We start from the raw sequence: 15,135 nt of genomic DNA, 5'->3' as shown, positions 1-15,135 counted from the left end.
AAAATGGATAACGGCAAAAGGTGCGAGCTCGTGTTCTATGCTGTTCGCGCCAATACCTGTGCTAAGCAACCGGAATACTGTGTATCTTCACCTAAACAAAAATACACTTTTCTTGCACAGAAATCTTGATAAGAAGGTTTACATGTAATGAATTCGTAATCTATTGCTGTGGTGTTGTAATAAGAATGTATTGCACTCTGCACACTCAATAGGTAACTTAGAGAAATTCTTCTCATCATCTCGAAATCATAGCTGAGCATGCGCTTAAAATCTGAATATATTTGATTAAATGTAACTACTTTGATTCATTATTCTTAAATTTTACACATGGTACCAAGACAAGCGAAAATAGAGTAAGTTGTTAACACGAGCTTTCATTAGCTATAGAAACGATCTCAATATTTCGAAGTTCATTATACACAAAGGTGAATAAAGTTTCTTGGGTCAAAAGATTCCGTGCTCTTACATTGGAATTACATAGGTTTTATGTTTGCACAAATAAGATTAACATGGGCACTATTCCAAAGTGTCATGTTCGCACAGGTCTGTGTTTATCTGCTAGGAGATTCTGGCTAACTGAGCGGCAGATGTAATAACATCACATACAAGTGACCTTGGGTTTTTGGATGATAATTTTGGGTAATATCGTTATTATATTGTGTGACCCATCACAGATGCAGTGAAAAAATAGCACTATAACGTGAAACAGTTGCTTGTTGATGAAAACCACCTACTGCCTGGGACGCCTTTTTATCACGGTGTGCTCATTAATACTGTGTTAATAAGCAATAATTCAATACAATAGAAGCATATCTGTCGTCTTCTTCCAAAATATGTTTATTATATCAATATGCATATAGAGCCATCGAACATGTTTTACACAGGCAAACCGCATACATCACTGCCATGTGTATGTGTAGTTCAAGGTTATAGTATAATTGTACTGTTTTGTCCAATATTTAGCAACAATACATCATTAAGTTTTTTTCCATCGTAAATAACAAACACATAACTTAACTTTCGTTGCTTAAAAATCAGGGATCAGCAAAACCTAATCGTTAAGTACAAGTTTCCCCAATTAACAGCCCTAAATCCTCTCATATTTGTGTGTGGGGGTGGGGGTGTGAGGTATATAACCCCTTCTTATATTCCGAGTTATAAAAAAACATCTTACAACATTACAAGATCAATGTGCAAGTTGGCTTACACTGCAAGGTTGAATGACAGAAACATATTTTTAGAATAGTTAAATCACAGGCGCCAGATGTTAAAAATATTTCTTTAAATAATAAAATTATTCCCTGTGCTAAATTAGTTATTATTATAGAACAGGGGATAATTTCATTAGTAAAATAAATATTTTTAACGCCAGGTGCCTGTGAGTTAAATGAAAGTACTAGTGTGACACACTGGTATGCGTTTTTATACATTGACATAAAGAAATACACTGACTATATAAGCATTGACTTTTCCCATCAACATTCCAACATAATTCGATGGGCAACAGACAAACTTTAATGATACAGTACAGACTTACATCTAAACGTAGTACTAGTAAAATAAATTCTTGACACGAGGCGTTTGTCTCGCCTTGTTCCAAGGAAACTTAAAACAAACCATTTGCATTGCTAAGAGAAGCACTGAACGTATCATGCACATGTATATATACGATATTATCAAGCCTCTCTCGCACCATGGGCAATGAAACAGAGATGTACAAAACCAGCTATCATTTCTGAAAATGACGAGGTTGATAAGGGTAAATGATATTGATGATTTTAACATCATTAAATAACTATTCCTTATTGAAATTGTTAATGCCGTATTTCGGGGAAATATGTTGAAGTGGTTTGGAGGGCGATCTAGACATTTTGATATGAAACTTTAATAACAGTTCAAATCATCTTCGCTAGCCAAGTGTCCGATTCGTTTTTCTCATCTCATGAGAAAAACGAATCGGACACTTGGCTAGCGAAGATGAGTTCAAATCTGTTGGTCAACTTTGGTAGATTAAAGGATCGAACTTCTTTAAATATAAGCTCTAAAGCTGTACAAAGAGCAGTGGGATACTAGCAACCCACACAATAACGTCAACTCAAGCCGGCTGTTTAAAACAACGTCATCATTTTATTTCATTATGAAATACACAACAAATGCTCTTTCGAACAACTACATGTAGGTAGGTAAAACACGTAATATATGAAACTTCATAGCTGTATATGTTAACATGTAAGAACAAGGTAACAGTTCAGGTTTAAGTCATGTCCTGATTGTGTGTAGTGCTTGTAAAAAGTCACAAAAACACTATACAAATTGCTTCTCCATCCCTGATCAAAGCACTAAGGAATATCAGAATGTATGGGTGAGCTGTACAGGAAATGGCACAGTTCTATGAAGGAGACACGTCCACTAGAATTGTGTTGTTTTCTGACTTTCATGCTATATATGTCTTGGTTTTAGAATAAGTTTTCCAGTCTGTAAAAAAAGAAATTACCATAGGGTATTAGGAAGAAATGCTACTCTAAAATTTTATTTTATGAATATTAAAGTATCATTTCAAAAACAACAAGATCAAGTTTCAGATGAATGATCATCCTTCTTCGAACAGCGAAATCATGTTTTGGAAAAGACACTTTAAAAACGATCCATAAATTAAAATTTTGGTGCAATATTCCACCTTAAGAGCATAACTCTAAACTTTAACAAAATGAACAACAAACAATAGCTTTAAATTAACAGTGACTTTTTAAATTTTTTTGTTATAACTTCCCCTCATTAAAATGTTCTACTTACAGTAAAAATAAATTTTTGTAAATGATATTTGCCTTAAAATGCTAAACAAAACTGTTATTTCATATTCTCTTGGTTTGGCAAATGTAACATGTAGGTAATTTGAAATTTTTTTGTTTTTGCAAATCTGTCTCTGTTTGCTTCTATTGGATAAGGTAAAAATTGATCATGCATAAATTTATTTGAAATTTTTCATATCAAGACAAAGTTCGGCAGCAAAAATAGACTACCTTTATATAAGATTGCAGTTAAATGTACACACCATATAAACCATTATTAATTATAACTTAACATGTACTTATACAAGTGAAGTATAATAAATAAATAACCAGGGTCTTACATCATCACAGGACATGTTGAAATCTGTTAACACCTGTCGACATCTGGATGCAACACTGGCCAAGGTTAAGGATTTTCTACTTAAAATTTTCTAAAGATAATGCCTACTCAAATACCTAACTGTGCTTCAAATATCATATAGCTTAACATATCTCCGTCTATAGAAACCACTATGTAACCATAAATGCATCAGTCAATTCAAATTCAAAACATTTTTGTTGCTCCTAAATCTGAGTGCAAGATAGGCTGACCTTTAGTGAAAAAATATATTTTCCTTTCTATGATAAATACCTGAGAATAAATAATGAATATACTACATTGTATTACTAAATTAATTTGATTAAAAGAGCTAAACTACATCTTGTGCTTATAGGCAAGGATCTACTAATTAGACATGACAATATGAACATATCTTCAATTCATGTTTGATCAGAAGAGCCATGCCTGTCTACTCTGAAGATATCTGTATGTTTAAATGTTATTTGTTACATAATTCATTGTCATTCAGAAAAAGCTAGCCAGCAAAAAGATACATTGATGGTGCTACAACTCTTTTATGGATTCCAAACAGGAAAAGGAGGACTAGGAGAATACAGCTAATGGTGAAGAAGGGGTGATTTAAAAGGGACTGTGGTAGTGATATCTGCAATAACAATATCAATCAAATAATAAACAAAAAATTAAGTTTTGACTTTAAAGGGGCATGATCATGATTTCAGCTGAAAATTAGTTTTATGATTATTATTGTTTAAAATACTTTGATCATAGAGGTATTTTCAATGGTAACAAAGTCAACCATTACAACAATGGACAAGTTTTGATTGGATATTCTCAATTTAACTTTCTGCTCAGGAGGGCAAAAAGCAAACACACAAGTAAAATTTATGTGTCATAAAGTTTTTCTTTTGTATTAAATCTTTTATATGCAGCAAATGATTTTTAAACAAAGTATCCTGGGAATGATTAATAGAAGAGTACCTGCTTAGTTTGTGAGTCCCACAGCCAGGTCCATGCGCCAACAGCTGTACAAACCGAGATCACTATGAGTACCACTGAAAAAAAGATATCAAATCTCTTAGAGGATTCGCTAGTACAAATTACTGGTACTACAAGGTTACTTTGAGGAATTCATTTATTCTATACAATGTATGTATCAAAACTTAGATAGCCATTTCCTTGATGCACACTGTGTATACCAGTAGAATATAATGATCTCCATTTCACAAAGATACCTTATAGTTCATTGCACCAGTGTTTGCTTTGTCAAACTTTGACAGTCATCTCCATGAAATACATGTAATCAATGTTCAATTTAAGATACTGGTTAATCAAAAAACAGATATATGTACAGTAACAAAATAAGCTGGATGTCATGAAAACTGGGGAAATTAAGCTTTCAAACACAAATCAATCAGTGTAAAATTACGGTAGTTGGTTTTAATCCATAACTTCTAAAAAAGAAAGAGGTGTGGAATTAAAAAAAAATATACAATTTTATTTAGATTGAGTTAACTATAATTATGTTGTTATGTATTATTGTAGAAATTGAAATGCGCTTTTCTACTTTCTCTTCAATACTTCTATAGTATTGGCCTTACTTCTCCATAGTCTTGCTGTTGGCTGCAGCTTGTCTATAACTTCTGTTAACCTTCTCTCGAATGCCTTCAGGTCTAAAAAAGAATAAAAAGGAAGGATCCAATATTAATATTTACATTTACTATAAGTGTTAAAATGCAGTGATATTTCTAAAAAGTCTCTTGATTGTGCAGTGTTAAAATCATTGGCACCTGTGTGTGAAGTTGTGAACATAACGTAAATTTGATCAAACAGCAATCTGCAAGATCTACAACTTATATAGGTATATATTTGATGGTTTCGTATTCAAGATTTTAAAAAAATGTAGCTTATTCTAGATAAATCAATACATAGCTCGATTTGCTATATAGCTATATCAAGATATTGTTGCTCTTTGATGAGAATAGATCACTTTTTATTTGTTCAGGTGACTATGATGATTAAAACACTGAAAATCTCACGACAATATTATTTTTCAAATTTGAATAGAAAATGTCAAATAATATTGCAGCGTTAATATTGATCAATATTACAAACAATTGTCTTAAGATACCTTCAGTCTGCTCTGCTGACATGTTGTGGTTGGAGAATTGTCTCCCTTAGAAAGATCATTTTGTAAACCCACACCTCATTCGATGTTTCTCAAGAATAGAACCAATCAAATTCCGTAATACAATTACATTTATTTTGGATCGAGGCTTTGGTCGAAAACAGAAGCTGCACATGCGACGTCGAAGAATTATTCAATTAAAAGATTAATTGCAGACGGTATGCATTTTCAATATATATCTCATATTAATTGTTACTTGCAGGTTATCCATTGAGCGTGAGAAATGGTGAACACTAGCGAAATCATCTCGTATTGTGCGTAGGAAAGATTGTCGGCCATTTTCGGTTTTAATACATGCATATTTGCAATGTGTAAGATAAAATTAATGATATAAAATATATTTGAGAAGTTAATCAGATTCATATTCTGCTTTGTGCTCACGCATTAAAATCAATGTAGTATTCGTGAGATGTGTTTATTAAGTTTTTTTAAAACTTAAAATAATTAGAATGTAATCCTACAGTATGGGTTCCTGTGTAGTGCATCAAACATCCATTAAACCCAGTTTTTATCATGTTAAAAAAAGACTTATCCCTGTCGTCAGACTATACCTGCATGTTGTTGTACAATAAATTCTTTGTGTTGAAAAATCCTCGATAGTATTACTCTGTATTTACTCACCATACTAATCAAAAACAATGCAAATACGCCATATAATCGCTGAGTAGAAACGAAAGCATACAATGAATTAAAAGAAATGATTTATCTGGATTTTATTTTTCTGTTTCTCTATACTAATCATATGTTTTCGAACATCAAAGTGATTAGTATATGAAGAATATTTGTCCTTCAAATATAGACTTTTGTTGCTTTTGACTAGTTTAACAAGGGTGATGCTGATGATAGGGTTGTGCAATTGACTCTTGTGCAAAAGGCCAAGTAGATTAGAAAATATAGCTATATATAGAATACTACTAACATCGTTGAATTTTTCAATGTTTTGTCTGCCCTGAATGTGTGTGCAACAGATGATATCGTTACACTTGTTTGCTAGTGAAATATTTAAAGAAATGTTTTCTAAATGCCTGTCAGAGAGAGAGAGAGAGAGTGGCTTTCTTTTTAGTAATTTGAACAAAACCACCCCTCTGTTTACTTATTTTTTGGTTGGTTTGTTGTATTACATTAATTAAGATGGATTTTATAAAATATTAAGTCAAGTACTTTTTTTTTATAAGTCTGATATTTGTTAACAGGAAGTAAATTTAATTATTAATGTTAGAGGTCATATATAATTGCAAACTGCTTTCAGTAATTTTTGCACAGCAGAGAAGTAATTATGCACTAAAACATAAATTTTCAAGCATTGTTACATTCCTGAATTGACCTACCATTCCAACTAAACCAATTTATTATAAATTATAAATTATAAATTAATGGACTGAATGATATATACAAGTGACTGTGAGGTGTTCGCATAGGCGAGTTTCTTGTTAAATAGAAAATATTGCCCTTTTAAATTTTTTCCTTTTATGTTGTGCCTAATGAAGGAAATCCCTGTTGCCAGTAAATGGAATAATTTAAAAGATACATCAAAACACTTACTTTTCATTGAGAACAATTTTTACCTTTTCAATTACAGAGACATTCATTTGAAATGTTACAGTTTAATTTTTTTTTTCATTTTTAAAAAAAAAGTGTGCAGTGTGAGTGAGTTGAGAAAACGCGTTGTTTCATAGATTTGAATCAAATCCTTTCATTGCTTCCAAGGTCCCTTTTGCAAAGTGAAAAGGTAAAATATTATGTGAAATTTGATTTGTGTTGTTTTTTTTTTTTAACATGTAATGTTATACATGTAGATAAATTGTCAACAGTTCTAATTTGATGACTTTTCAGCTTCATCAACTGCAATTCAACTTTGAGTATACCAATATAAAAAGTAACATTTATTTATTTTTGCATTTCAGGATTTTGCAAACCATCATGTGACTTTTCACATTTGAAGTATCTTTACAGTATTTATAGTTTTCAAACATGGGAAGTAGCAGCCGATCTAGATCCAGATCAGGCTCGCGTTCTCGCTCAAGAAGTCCAATACGCCTTGATCGTTTTGGTAGAGTGATGCCAAAAGACAGGGACAGGAGTCGAAGTCCACGTCACTCCTACCCCAGAGATAGGCGGCGGAGTCCTATACCAGTGCGACGGTACAGATCAAGGTCAAGGAGTCCTAGACGGAGATACTATAGGTCAAGCTCTCACCGGTCCTCCAGAAGTTACAGACGATCTCGTAGTCGAAGCAGAGGGGAAAGTAGGAGTCGTAGCAGTCGTAGCAGGTCTCACTCCAGACAGAAGGAGAGATCACCGGGAATACATGGCTCCACAAACATTCAAGATTTGGAACTCATGAAAGCGAGAGTTTTTATCGGAAATTTACCGTTTGATAAAGTTACCAAAGAAGAACTAGAAAATATGTTTGAAAAATATGGAAAGATTCTAGGTATGCTTTCTGTATAGAAATTTTGCATATCACAATTGCCAAGTGCAATGTTGAAACAAAACCTAGATCTCAACTTTCTTAAACATATAACATATGAATTTCTTATCTGTTCCTTTTGAAGTTTGTCTAACACTCTTCACGTATTTTGTACTTTAAGAGAGAAAATTTAATATTTATTTTGAGAACAACTTTTGCATGTCAGAAAAACTATTCAAAGTTTTATTTGATTGTCAGTCTTACAAAATTTGTAATATTCACATGTAAAACTTGTCTAATTATGATAAATCTTTTGTCTTTTCTGCAAGTCTAATGATAATAAAACCAAAATGATATCTATCTCAGCATTAATTGATTGTTTTCATTATAGCATTGGTATAAACTGAAAAAACGTTTTTTGCTTTTGAAAGAGGACGCATTTTTTCTCGTGATGTTTATATTTTCGCGAATGTTTCGTCAAGTTCTAGTGTTTGATGCTGTTTGTGTTTCGTAACCATGACAGTGCAAACAATATCGCGTTTTTACCCTTTGAGTTAAGAAATATTGGTAAGGTTCATGAAATGAGCATAGAGTATGGTTTGTCATTGCATTTAATATATTTTACATTTTTATTCATTTGAAAAAAAAATTCTCTATATGAAGAATTTCAGTTAACAATGAAAGCTTATTATAATCTTATTTTTATGCACTCTATTATATCTGGGTTTCAGATAAATATTTTGTGAGTTTGACAAATTTTAAAGAAAATAAGATGTGTATGAAGAATAAGTTGGCAGGTTGTTATCTTTTGGTGCCTGATTTGTAGGTATCTCCACACACGAGAGAGGTTTTGGTTTCATACAGTTTTCTAAGGAAGAAGAAGGATTAGAAGCAGTTAAAAACGAGGACGGTGGCCTTTTAAAGGGTCATAAACTAGGTAATGCCTGATCCTATTTTACAGAATTTTAGGTTGATACATGAAAGTTTAATCTTTTATGCTGTCAGAGATTAAAAATGAAATCGGTGTTAAAAATTGAAATGTTTTATTTCATTCATTTTCTTTTTTGTAGACGTAAAAATGGCCCTAGAAGGCAGAAGAGGAGGAGGAAAACCACCCCCAAGAGGAAACCCCAGGGGGGCATCACCCGGGCCTTATGCTGACAGGTATGCCAACATTTTCTGTCTTTGTATACATCTCTATTCTAACCATATTGGAAACATGATTTTTTTTAAAAACCGCTAAGTGTATAAAAATTACTTAAATTTTCTCTAGATTATAAAAGCAAAAAAATGTTTGTTTTGCAAGATTTGTTTCCCCACCAGGCAGTAGAGATGGGCACCCTCCAACGACCGAGGACAGGTGTGCCTTGCTAACCCCTCAAGAGATGGCAAACTCTTATCAATTATCAGCCTTTTAAGTTCTTGCATGGATTTAAAGTTTCATAATCAAAATCTCTCTAGCACTCTGTTATAGTCATAGAGCAAAGTTATTTTGTGTTGGAGACAACTGATCACTCATAAATTACGTTATTCAGAGTGTGTTTCTGAATTTTGCTCTTCCCACTCTGACAATATCTTTACATGTTGGCAATGTTTATAATAGATAGTTCAGCATATGTGAATGCATTTTACGCCTTTAGAATTACCAAGAAACCCATGTGTTAGGATTGATCATTCTGTTATAAAAATTTGCCATCTCTAGGAGTGTGTTTACTGTGTAATAACTTTTGATTGTAGTAGGTAAAGCATGATTGAAATAGATGTTTTATGACTTGATTTCGATCCATATTTTAGCATCATTTTCTAGCTACTGTTATGTTTATATGTATGTTTTGGTTTTTTTCCTTTTAATTTTTGAATTGTTATAACGTTGTTTTTGAAAAGTTTCAGCATTTATCTATCAATTTCAAGGTTCCAGATATTCATTCTGTTCAGTGTTGGAAAATGAAGGGAAACATCTTTGAATTCTTTGATATAAATCTATAACAATTTGTGTACCCATTGTTTGTGATTATAGTTGATATGTTGATGGAAGTTATACACACACACTATTTAATTTTTGACAAAGATTTTTTCAGCAGGATTGTACACTTGGTACATAATTTTCAAAATTCTAGTTATGTGTCTAGGTGATTGCTGTGGCATTTCCCTAACTCAACCTTAACAGTGCCTATATCATGAATGAATTTATCATTCACAAAATAATATATAGATCCACTTCTTGAAGTGTGTTCATTATAGTATTTTTCTGGAACATACCCTCTGGTAAATTCTGGTATTACAGTTAATAAACTTGATATTGGAGACATATTAAACATGCTGGTAATTGGTTAATTAAGACATCCCAGTATTCTATTTGTTTGTGTTTCGCAAGAAAAAATTACCCCATAAAATCACAGTGTCCACAGGTTGTAAATATCGTATGTTGTTAATTTTATTTGGGGGGGGGGGGGGGCAGGGGATGGAGGGAATCAAACAGCATAACTGTATTTGTATGCAATTTTGCAAGACACATCCTAGTGTAATGCTTATCTTTCAGAAGCACATTCTTTATTTGAATGTTACATGTGCATGTTATTTGCTGATATAGTTGCATTGCTTTATGATATTCTGAAAGACTTGGTTGTGTGTCCTTATGTTAAATTCTAGTCTCAGTGTATGTTGATTTTTGATGAACAGGTACCCACCCCCAGCTGGAGGTAGACGCCCACCCCCGGGGGGCCCACCTGCCGAGGGACGGGAGCGGTCCCCCCTTCGTGGTGACCCGTATGAGGACCGATACAGAGATCCTTACAGGGAACCAGGACCACCCCCACCACCCAGGTAAAAAAAAGAACACACCACTGAAACACAAATAGCACTTCATTGGGGTTCATTAATATCTTTCTTGTACAGGTGAAATATATAATGGTACATTTTTTGAAAATGGATACCAAGGTTCACTTTTTAAAATGAAAAGCATCATGACTTCAGCAAGTCTCAATCACCTATTAATATAACATACTGTTAATTAATTCATAGTCTACTTCTGCTTTCATAACAGGAGAGACGATCCATACTATGCGGATCCTTACAGAAGGCCTCCCCCTGACGACCCATACTTTGACAGATACAGAGAAGATCCGTACAGGTCTGTCCTGCAGCTTTTAGTTGTGTACAACTACATATATTCAAAACTGTCAGAAATACCCTTGATCATGCATGGAAACTGAATCTTCTATTTTGATATTACATGTCTGAATCACATTCATCACTTTGTGGTAAGTTTTGTTATTTGTACTTGGTACCTTTCTTTACAGATACAGACGGGATCCTTACGGAGACCCTTACAGAGATCCTTATTACAGGGATTACTACGATGCCCCACGGAAACCCCCACCCCCTCCTGATGTGGAAGTCATCCTACTCAATGCCAAACTGAAGTAAGGACAATGAATAGAGATTTGTTCTTCCTCATTTAAAGAAACTGTTCCTAACTAAATAGATTTATTGTAGGGTCAAAATCTTAGATGAACTAAAAGGCACAATTTCTTTTGTTTTTGTTAAAGATCTGTATGTTAAATATCTATTTTATAACCTCCTTTGATTGTCTTGTAAGGTCTATTTGTGTGCTTTTTGTAGGGGCTATGGAGAATTTGTTGAAAGGAAGCTTAGCACTAAGTCAATAACAACATTGGTGACTGTCATACCGGAGGACCGGACCATTCCTCAGATGATTGAGGAGGCCTCCAAAAGGGGGCACCTGTTTGCCATTGTCATCAATAGTCAAAATGAGGTCCACCAGTCTCTGACTTTGAATATTCTGCATGGAACGCCACAAGGTATGTTTTGTATACAAAATAGAATGTAGTGGATATTTAAATATTAAATAAAAGATTACATATGTGTGTGATCTACATATTTTGTTTGTACATAGTGAACTCAAATTTGAAATGAGTTTGTAGAATTTATGTGTATTGGTTCATTTGGTATGGATTATTTAGAAATTTCTTCAATGATTTGGGATATGTGTGTGTTAAGAGTCTAAAGATTATATTTATACTCATAACATGTGTCATCCTTAAAAATGGTGTTTAACTGTGTAAAAAAATCAATTAGTTTCCATTAAAAATTAAAACATTGCTTTAGGTATATAACAAACTGGTCTTGCACAGCAGGATTGAAAGGCTTTGTTTGCTGCAGTGCATGATAGTTTGTGACAAGGGCGATAAACAAGATGAATTTAAAGAAGTATTTCCTGTTGGTATGCCACATACCAGTATATACACATAACGCCTTCGGTAAATAACTCACAGGATGAGTGTACAATGATTCAAATAAAAACTGGCTTATCAAATTTAAAATTATTCGATATGATTGGCCCGGAAGAATTGGTGTGTGCATCACTTATTTTTTAAAATGCGTCTTAAAGTGAATGTAAACTTAAAAGTGTGAGAGTGGACTCAAAAAATACAATTACAGAAATACTAATTGAATTGGTAAATTGCATCACTTATTTTCAAAAATGCGTCTTAAAATAAATGTTAACTAAAAAGTATGAGAGTGAACTAAAAAAATAGTTGAACTTTATCATGGGTTGACTGTTCTATTCTCATAATTTTATCCGAGTGTGTAATAAAACATTAGCGCGAAGGTTTTAAATCAAATAGTAGAATGCACTAAATCATTTTCATTGTTGAATATTAAACTAAAAGGCACTTAAATGATAACAAAGCTCCAGGTTCGAGGTGCTTTAATATACGATAATTCAAACTGTTGTTTCAACATTGTTTTAACACTTAAACATTTCTTTTTGTTAATGTAAGTTTTAAAAATGACACTATAATGTTAATTACACAACTAATTTTAAAAGTTATGAGTGGTGGATATTAACGGTAGAATCCTGCGTTCTCAAAATCCAAATAAAATAATGCTAAAATACCAACCTCATTAAACTCATTACCCATAATTGAAAGGAAATTTAATGTGAGGGGAAATGAAAGTGCCCCCTCCCCCAAATAAAAAAGATTGAACTAAAACAGAGTAAAAAAAAGAAAATAAATAATAATAGTACATGTAATTAATTTTTTTTTTTAAAAATCTCAATTTAAAAAACATAATTCTTTCAAAAGGTATGATGTTTCAAAGCCAAGATATTGTGATTTTCATTAAAACTTTTCAGCGTTTTTTTTGTTGTTGCATTTTTCCTGCATTGATTTGGTACCAGTAGGTAAGTTTTGATTTTGATATGCAATGAGAGCCTTAAAAAAATAAAACAAAAAAGAAAATGGTCCTTATTTTATCAAGTTGCTTTATGATGAAATTGTTGTTTCCTTCCTACCAGAACACAGAAACATGCCAATAGAAGATGCAATAACTCTGGTTGGACGCAGCTTTGAAACCTACATGCAAACAGCTCGAGAAAAAGCCGCTCCTCCAGTGGCTGCACCTCCACCCGAGAGAGGTGCCGCCCCCACCCCCCCTGCTGCTAGAGCCCCACCCCCCTTTGTACCCCCAGGACCCGATATATCTTATCTGTTAAACTTGCTAGCTGACAATCGTCAGTTAACAATAGAAGAAATAGACAAAGTTATAGGGTACCTTAGGGAGAGAAGAGATAAGTTATTTGATACTGAAGGAAGGAGACTGCCAGAAGCTGGTAATTTTTTTGTTTGGTTTTATATCAGTTTATGATTGAGTCTACTGAGAATGAGACTCATGTAAAATATCACATTTTATAGTTTAGACAATCTCAGAACTCTTAAGTTGATAAATTAAACGACATTTTTAGGATATGGTGTTGGTGACTTGAGGAAAGAAGACAATAATCTTCAGCAGCAGCAACAAGAGCTTCAAGCCAAAATCCTGAGTATTCTGAATGGTCCTGGTGATTCTGGCATCTCCCAGGCTCCCAAACCTTCCCCAGGGATGGGCAATGGGGCCCCCCTAGGAGGTGGCCAGCCAGGAATGTCCTCATTGATCAACTTCGATAACCCACACGTTCAGAAGGCGCTAGACAACCTGATTCAAAGTGGCCCAAATTTGTTGAAGAACATCTCCTCCACACCTGGAATCAAGCCAGTGTCTGCTGGACTGATGAGTCGAGAGGGTGAGCCAATGAGAAGAGAGGGTCCCGGAGGTGGGTATGGAAGTATGCCAGGTAACGCCCCCATGCAGCAGATTCGAGGTCAAGGTGGACCAGGGGGTCAACAGCCAGCACAGAGGCCCATGTACGGGAGTGGCCCTGGGGGAGCCCCCCTCAGACCAGGGGGTCCTGGACAGATTCGGTACTGAAGTTCCGCCAGAGCTATAATTTCCATTATTCATTTATCATGTTTTAATAAAGTATCAGTGGTTGTGGTATATTTATGTACCCATCCATGAAGACATTTTTAACCCATTTAAAGTTTGTGCTAAAAACATTTATTAGATGACCATTTCATCATGTTCATTATGTGTGCAGATTAAAAAAAAGGGATTGACAATAAATCAGAATTTTTTTTTATCAATGTAATCTTTAGTTGCACTTTCTTATTCTGAAATTGCTGCACGGAGATTGGGATTCAGACTTTAAAGAAATACGCTAATTTACGATGAATACCGAATCAACAAAACGCTAGATACAAAAAGTAAAAATAATAGTACACTGTCATTGTAATGCATTCATTCAAACTAATGATTCTCATGTTTAAACCATTTAACAGCGGATTAAAGACATGAAATAAGATAAAGCGATCCCGTAGATCAACTCGTACATAACAATGACATAATTTTTGGAATGTTGGTTTTCGTGAATTTCGGGTTTATGCGAGAGAGAAGTTAGAGTAACTAAATGTGCCTTTTAAATTTATAGTTGTTTTGTGAAGAAAGATGCCGCTGTTTATCGACCAAGAGACGTGATTTCAAGTTCAGCAGTATGTGTTTGTTAACAAAGTTGTGGGGTTTTTTTTAAAGAGCGTCGCTAAATTAGATACAGAGCAAATCTGACTGGCACGTACTTCGATAAGAGCGATAGTCAATAACATCAAAACAGGTATTTTGTTTACACATTGAAATCAACAATTATTACAAAGCTAACGGAATGTTTTACGCGGAGAATATCATTCAATGCATAACACAATTCCCACTTCAGATTAATAACGTGATGTTTTTGTACAAAGACTTGAGAAGAATGTGCCATATTTTCGTTTTATAAAACACTACATCACAAACTGGTGGTGACTTTGCTCGTATGGCAGCTTATTACTCAACGAAACAAATAGTAAGATGTCCGACAAGATACTCAACGAAACAAATAGTAAGATGTCCGATAAGATTTACCACCACGTCTGATTTTGGTCCCTATTAAAACAAGCATCCTGAGAGTATTGCATAACCAAACTTGTCCCCTACAATTGCCGTTTGATTGGTTTGGAAAAAAATTCTATTAGTT

At 33.8% G+C, this 15,135-nt stretch overlaps 2 protein-coding genes across 4 annotated transcripts; one reads left to right on the top strand and one right to left on the bottom strand.

The window, feature by feature from the left end:
• Positions 1-2,102: 2,102 nt before the first annotated feature.
• Positions 2,103-5,393, bottom strand: LOC105341620 (nuclear envelope phosphatase-regulatory subunit 1). The gene is made up of 6 exons (XM_011448214.4): positions 5,258-5,393; positions 4,728-4,799; positions 4,108-4,181; positions 3,663-3,772; positions 3,131-3,185; positions 2,103-2,475 (listed from the first exon to the last, which is right to left on the bottom strand). The coding sequence occupies exons 1-6, from the start codon at positions 5,277-5,279 to the stop codon at positions 2,440-2,442; spliced, it is 369 nt and encodes a 122-aa protein (XP_011446516.1). The 5' UTR covers positions 5,280-5,393; the 3' UTR covers positions 2,103-2,439.
• Positions 5,346-14,198, top strand: LOC105341638 (nuclear receptor coactivator 5). Of its 3 annotated transcripts, none has more exons than XM_034443213.2 (11): positions 5,346-5,472; positions 7,268-7,748; positions 8,551-8,661; positions 8,795-8,888; positions 9,031-9,084; positions 10,404-10,547; positions 10,768-10,854; positions 11,024-11,146; positions 11,346-11,545; positions 13,048-13,362; positions 13,495-14,198. In XM_034443213.2, the coding sequence occupies exons 2-11, from the start codon at positions 7,286-7,288 to the stop codon at positions 13,995-13,997; spliced, it is 2,094 nt and encodes a 697-aa protein (XP_034299104.2). In that variant the 5' UTR covers positions 5,346-5,472; positions 7,268-7,285; the 3' UTR covers positions 13,998-14,198. The 3 variants fall into 3 exon arrangements, with proteins under 3 accessions (XP_034299104.2, XP_034299106.2, XP_034299105.2); XM_034443214.2 differs by having other exon boundaries at positions 5,370-5,472; positions 7,219-7,748; XM_034443215.2 differs by lacking the exon at positions 9,031-9,084.
• Positions 14,199-15,135: the final 937 nt, after the last annotated feature.

This window comes from Magallana gigas, chromosome 3 (genome assembly GCF_963853765.1).
Source record: "Magallana gigas chromosome 3, xbMagGiga1.1, whole genome shotgun sequence".
In the NCBI taxonomy this organism is placed as follows: domain Eukaryota; kingdom Metazoa; phylum Mollusca; class Bivalvia; order Ostreida; family Ostreidae; genus Magallana; species Magallana gigas.
This window is presented reverse-complemented; position numbering and strand designations above follow the sequence as displayed.

Coding starts and splice junctions, on each gene's coding strand:
- LOC105341620 (XM_011448214.4), bottom strand. CDS start 5,279: ATGTCAGCAGAGCAGACTGAAG. Junction 3,773..4,107: donor GGGACTCACAAACTAAGCAG/GTACTCTTCTAT, acceptor TTGTTATTGCAG/ATATCACTACCACAGTCCCT. Junction 3,186..3,662: donor AGAGTTGTAGCACCATCAAT/GTATCTTTTTGC, acceptor AACCTTGGCCAG/TGTTGCATCCAGATGTCGAC.
- LOC105341638 (XM_034443213.2), top strand. CDS start 7,286: ATGGGAAGTAGCAGCCGATCTAGATCCAGATCAGGCTCGCGTTCTCGC. Junction 8,662..8,794: donor TTTAAAGGGTCATAAACTAG/GTAATGCCTGAT, acceptor TCTTTTTTGTAG/ACGTAAAAATGGCCCTAGAA. Junction 13,363..13,494: donor AAGGAGACTGCCAGAAGCTG/GTAATTTTTTTG, acceptor CGACATTTTTAG/GATATGGTGTTGGTGACTTG.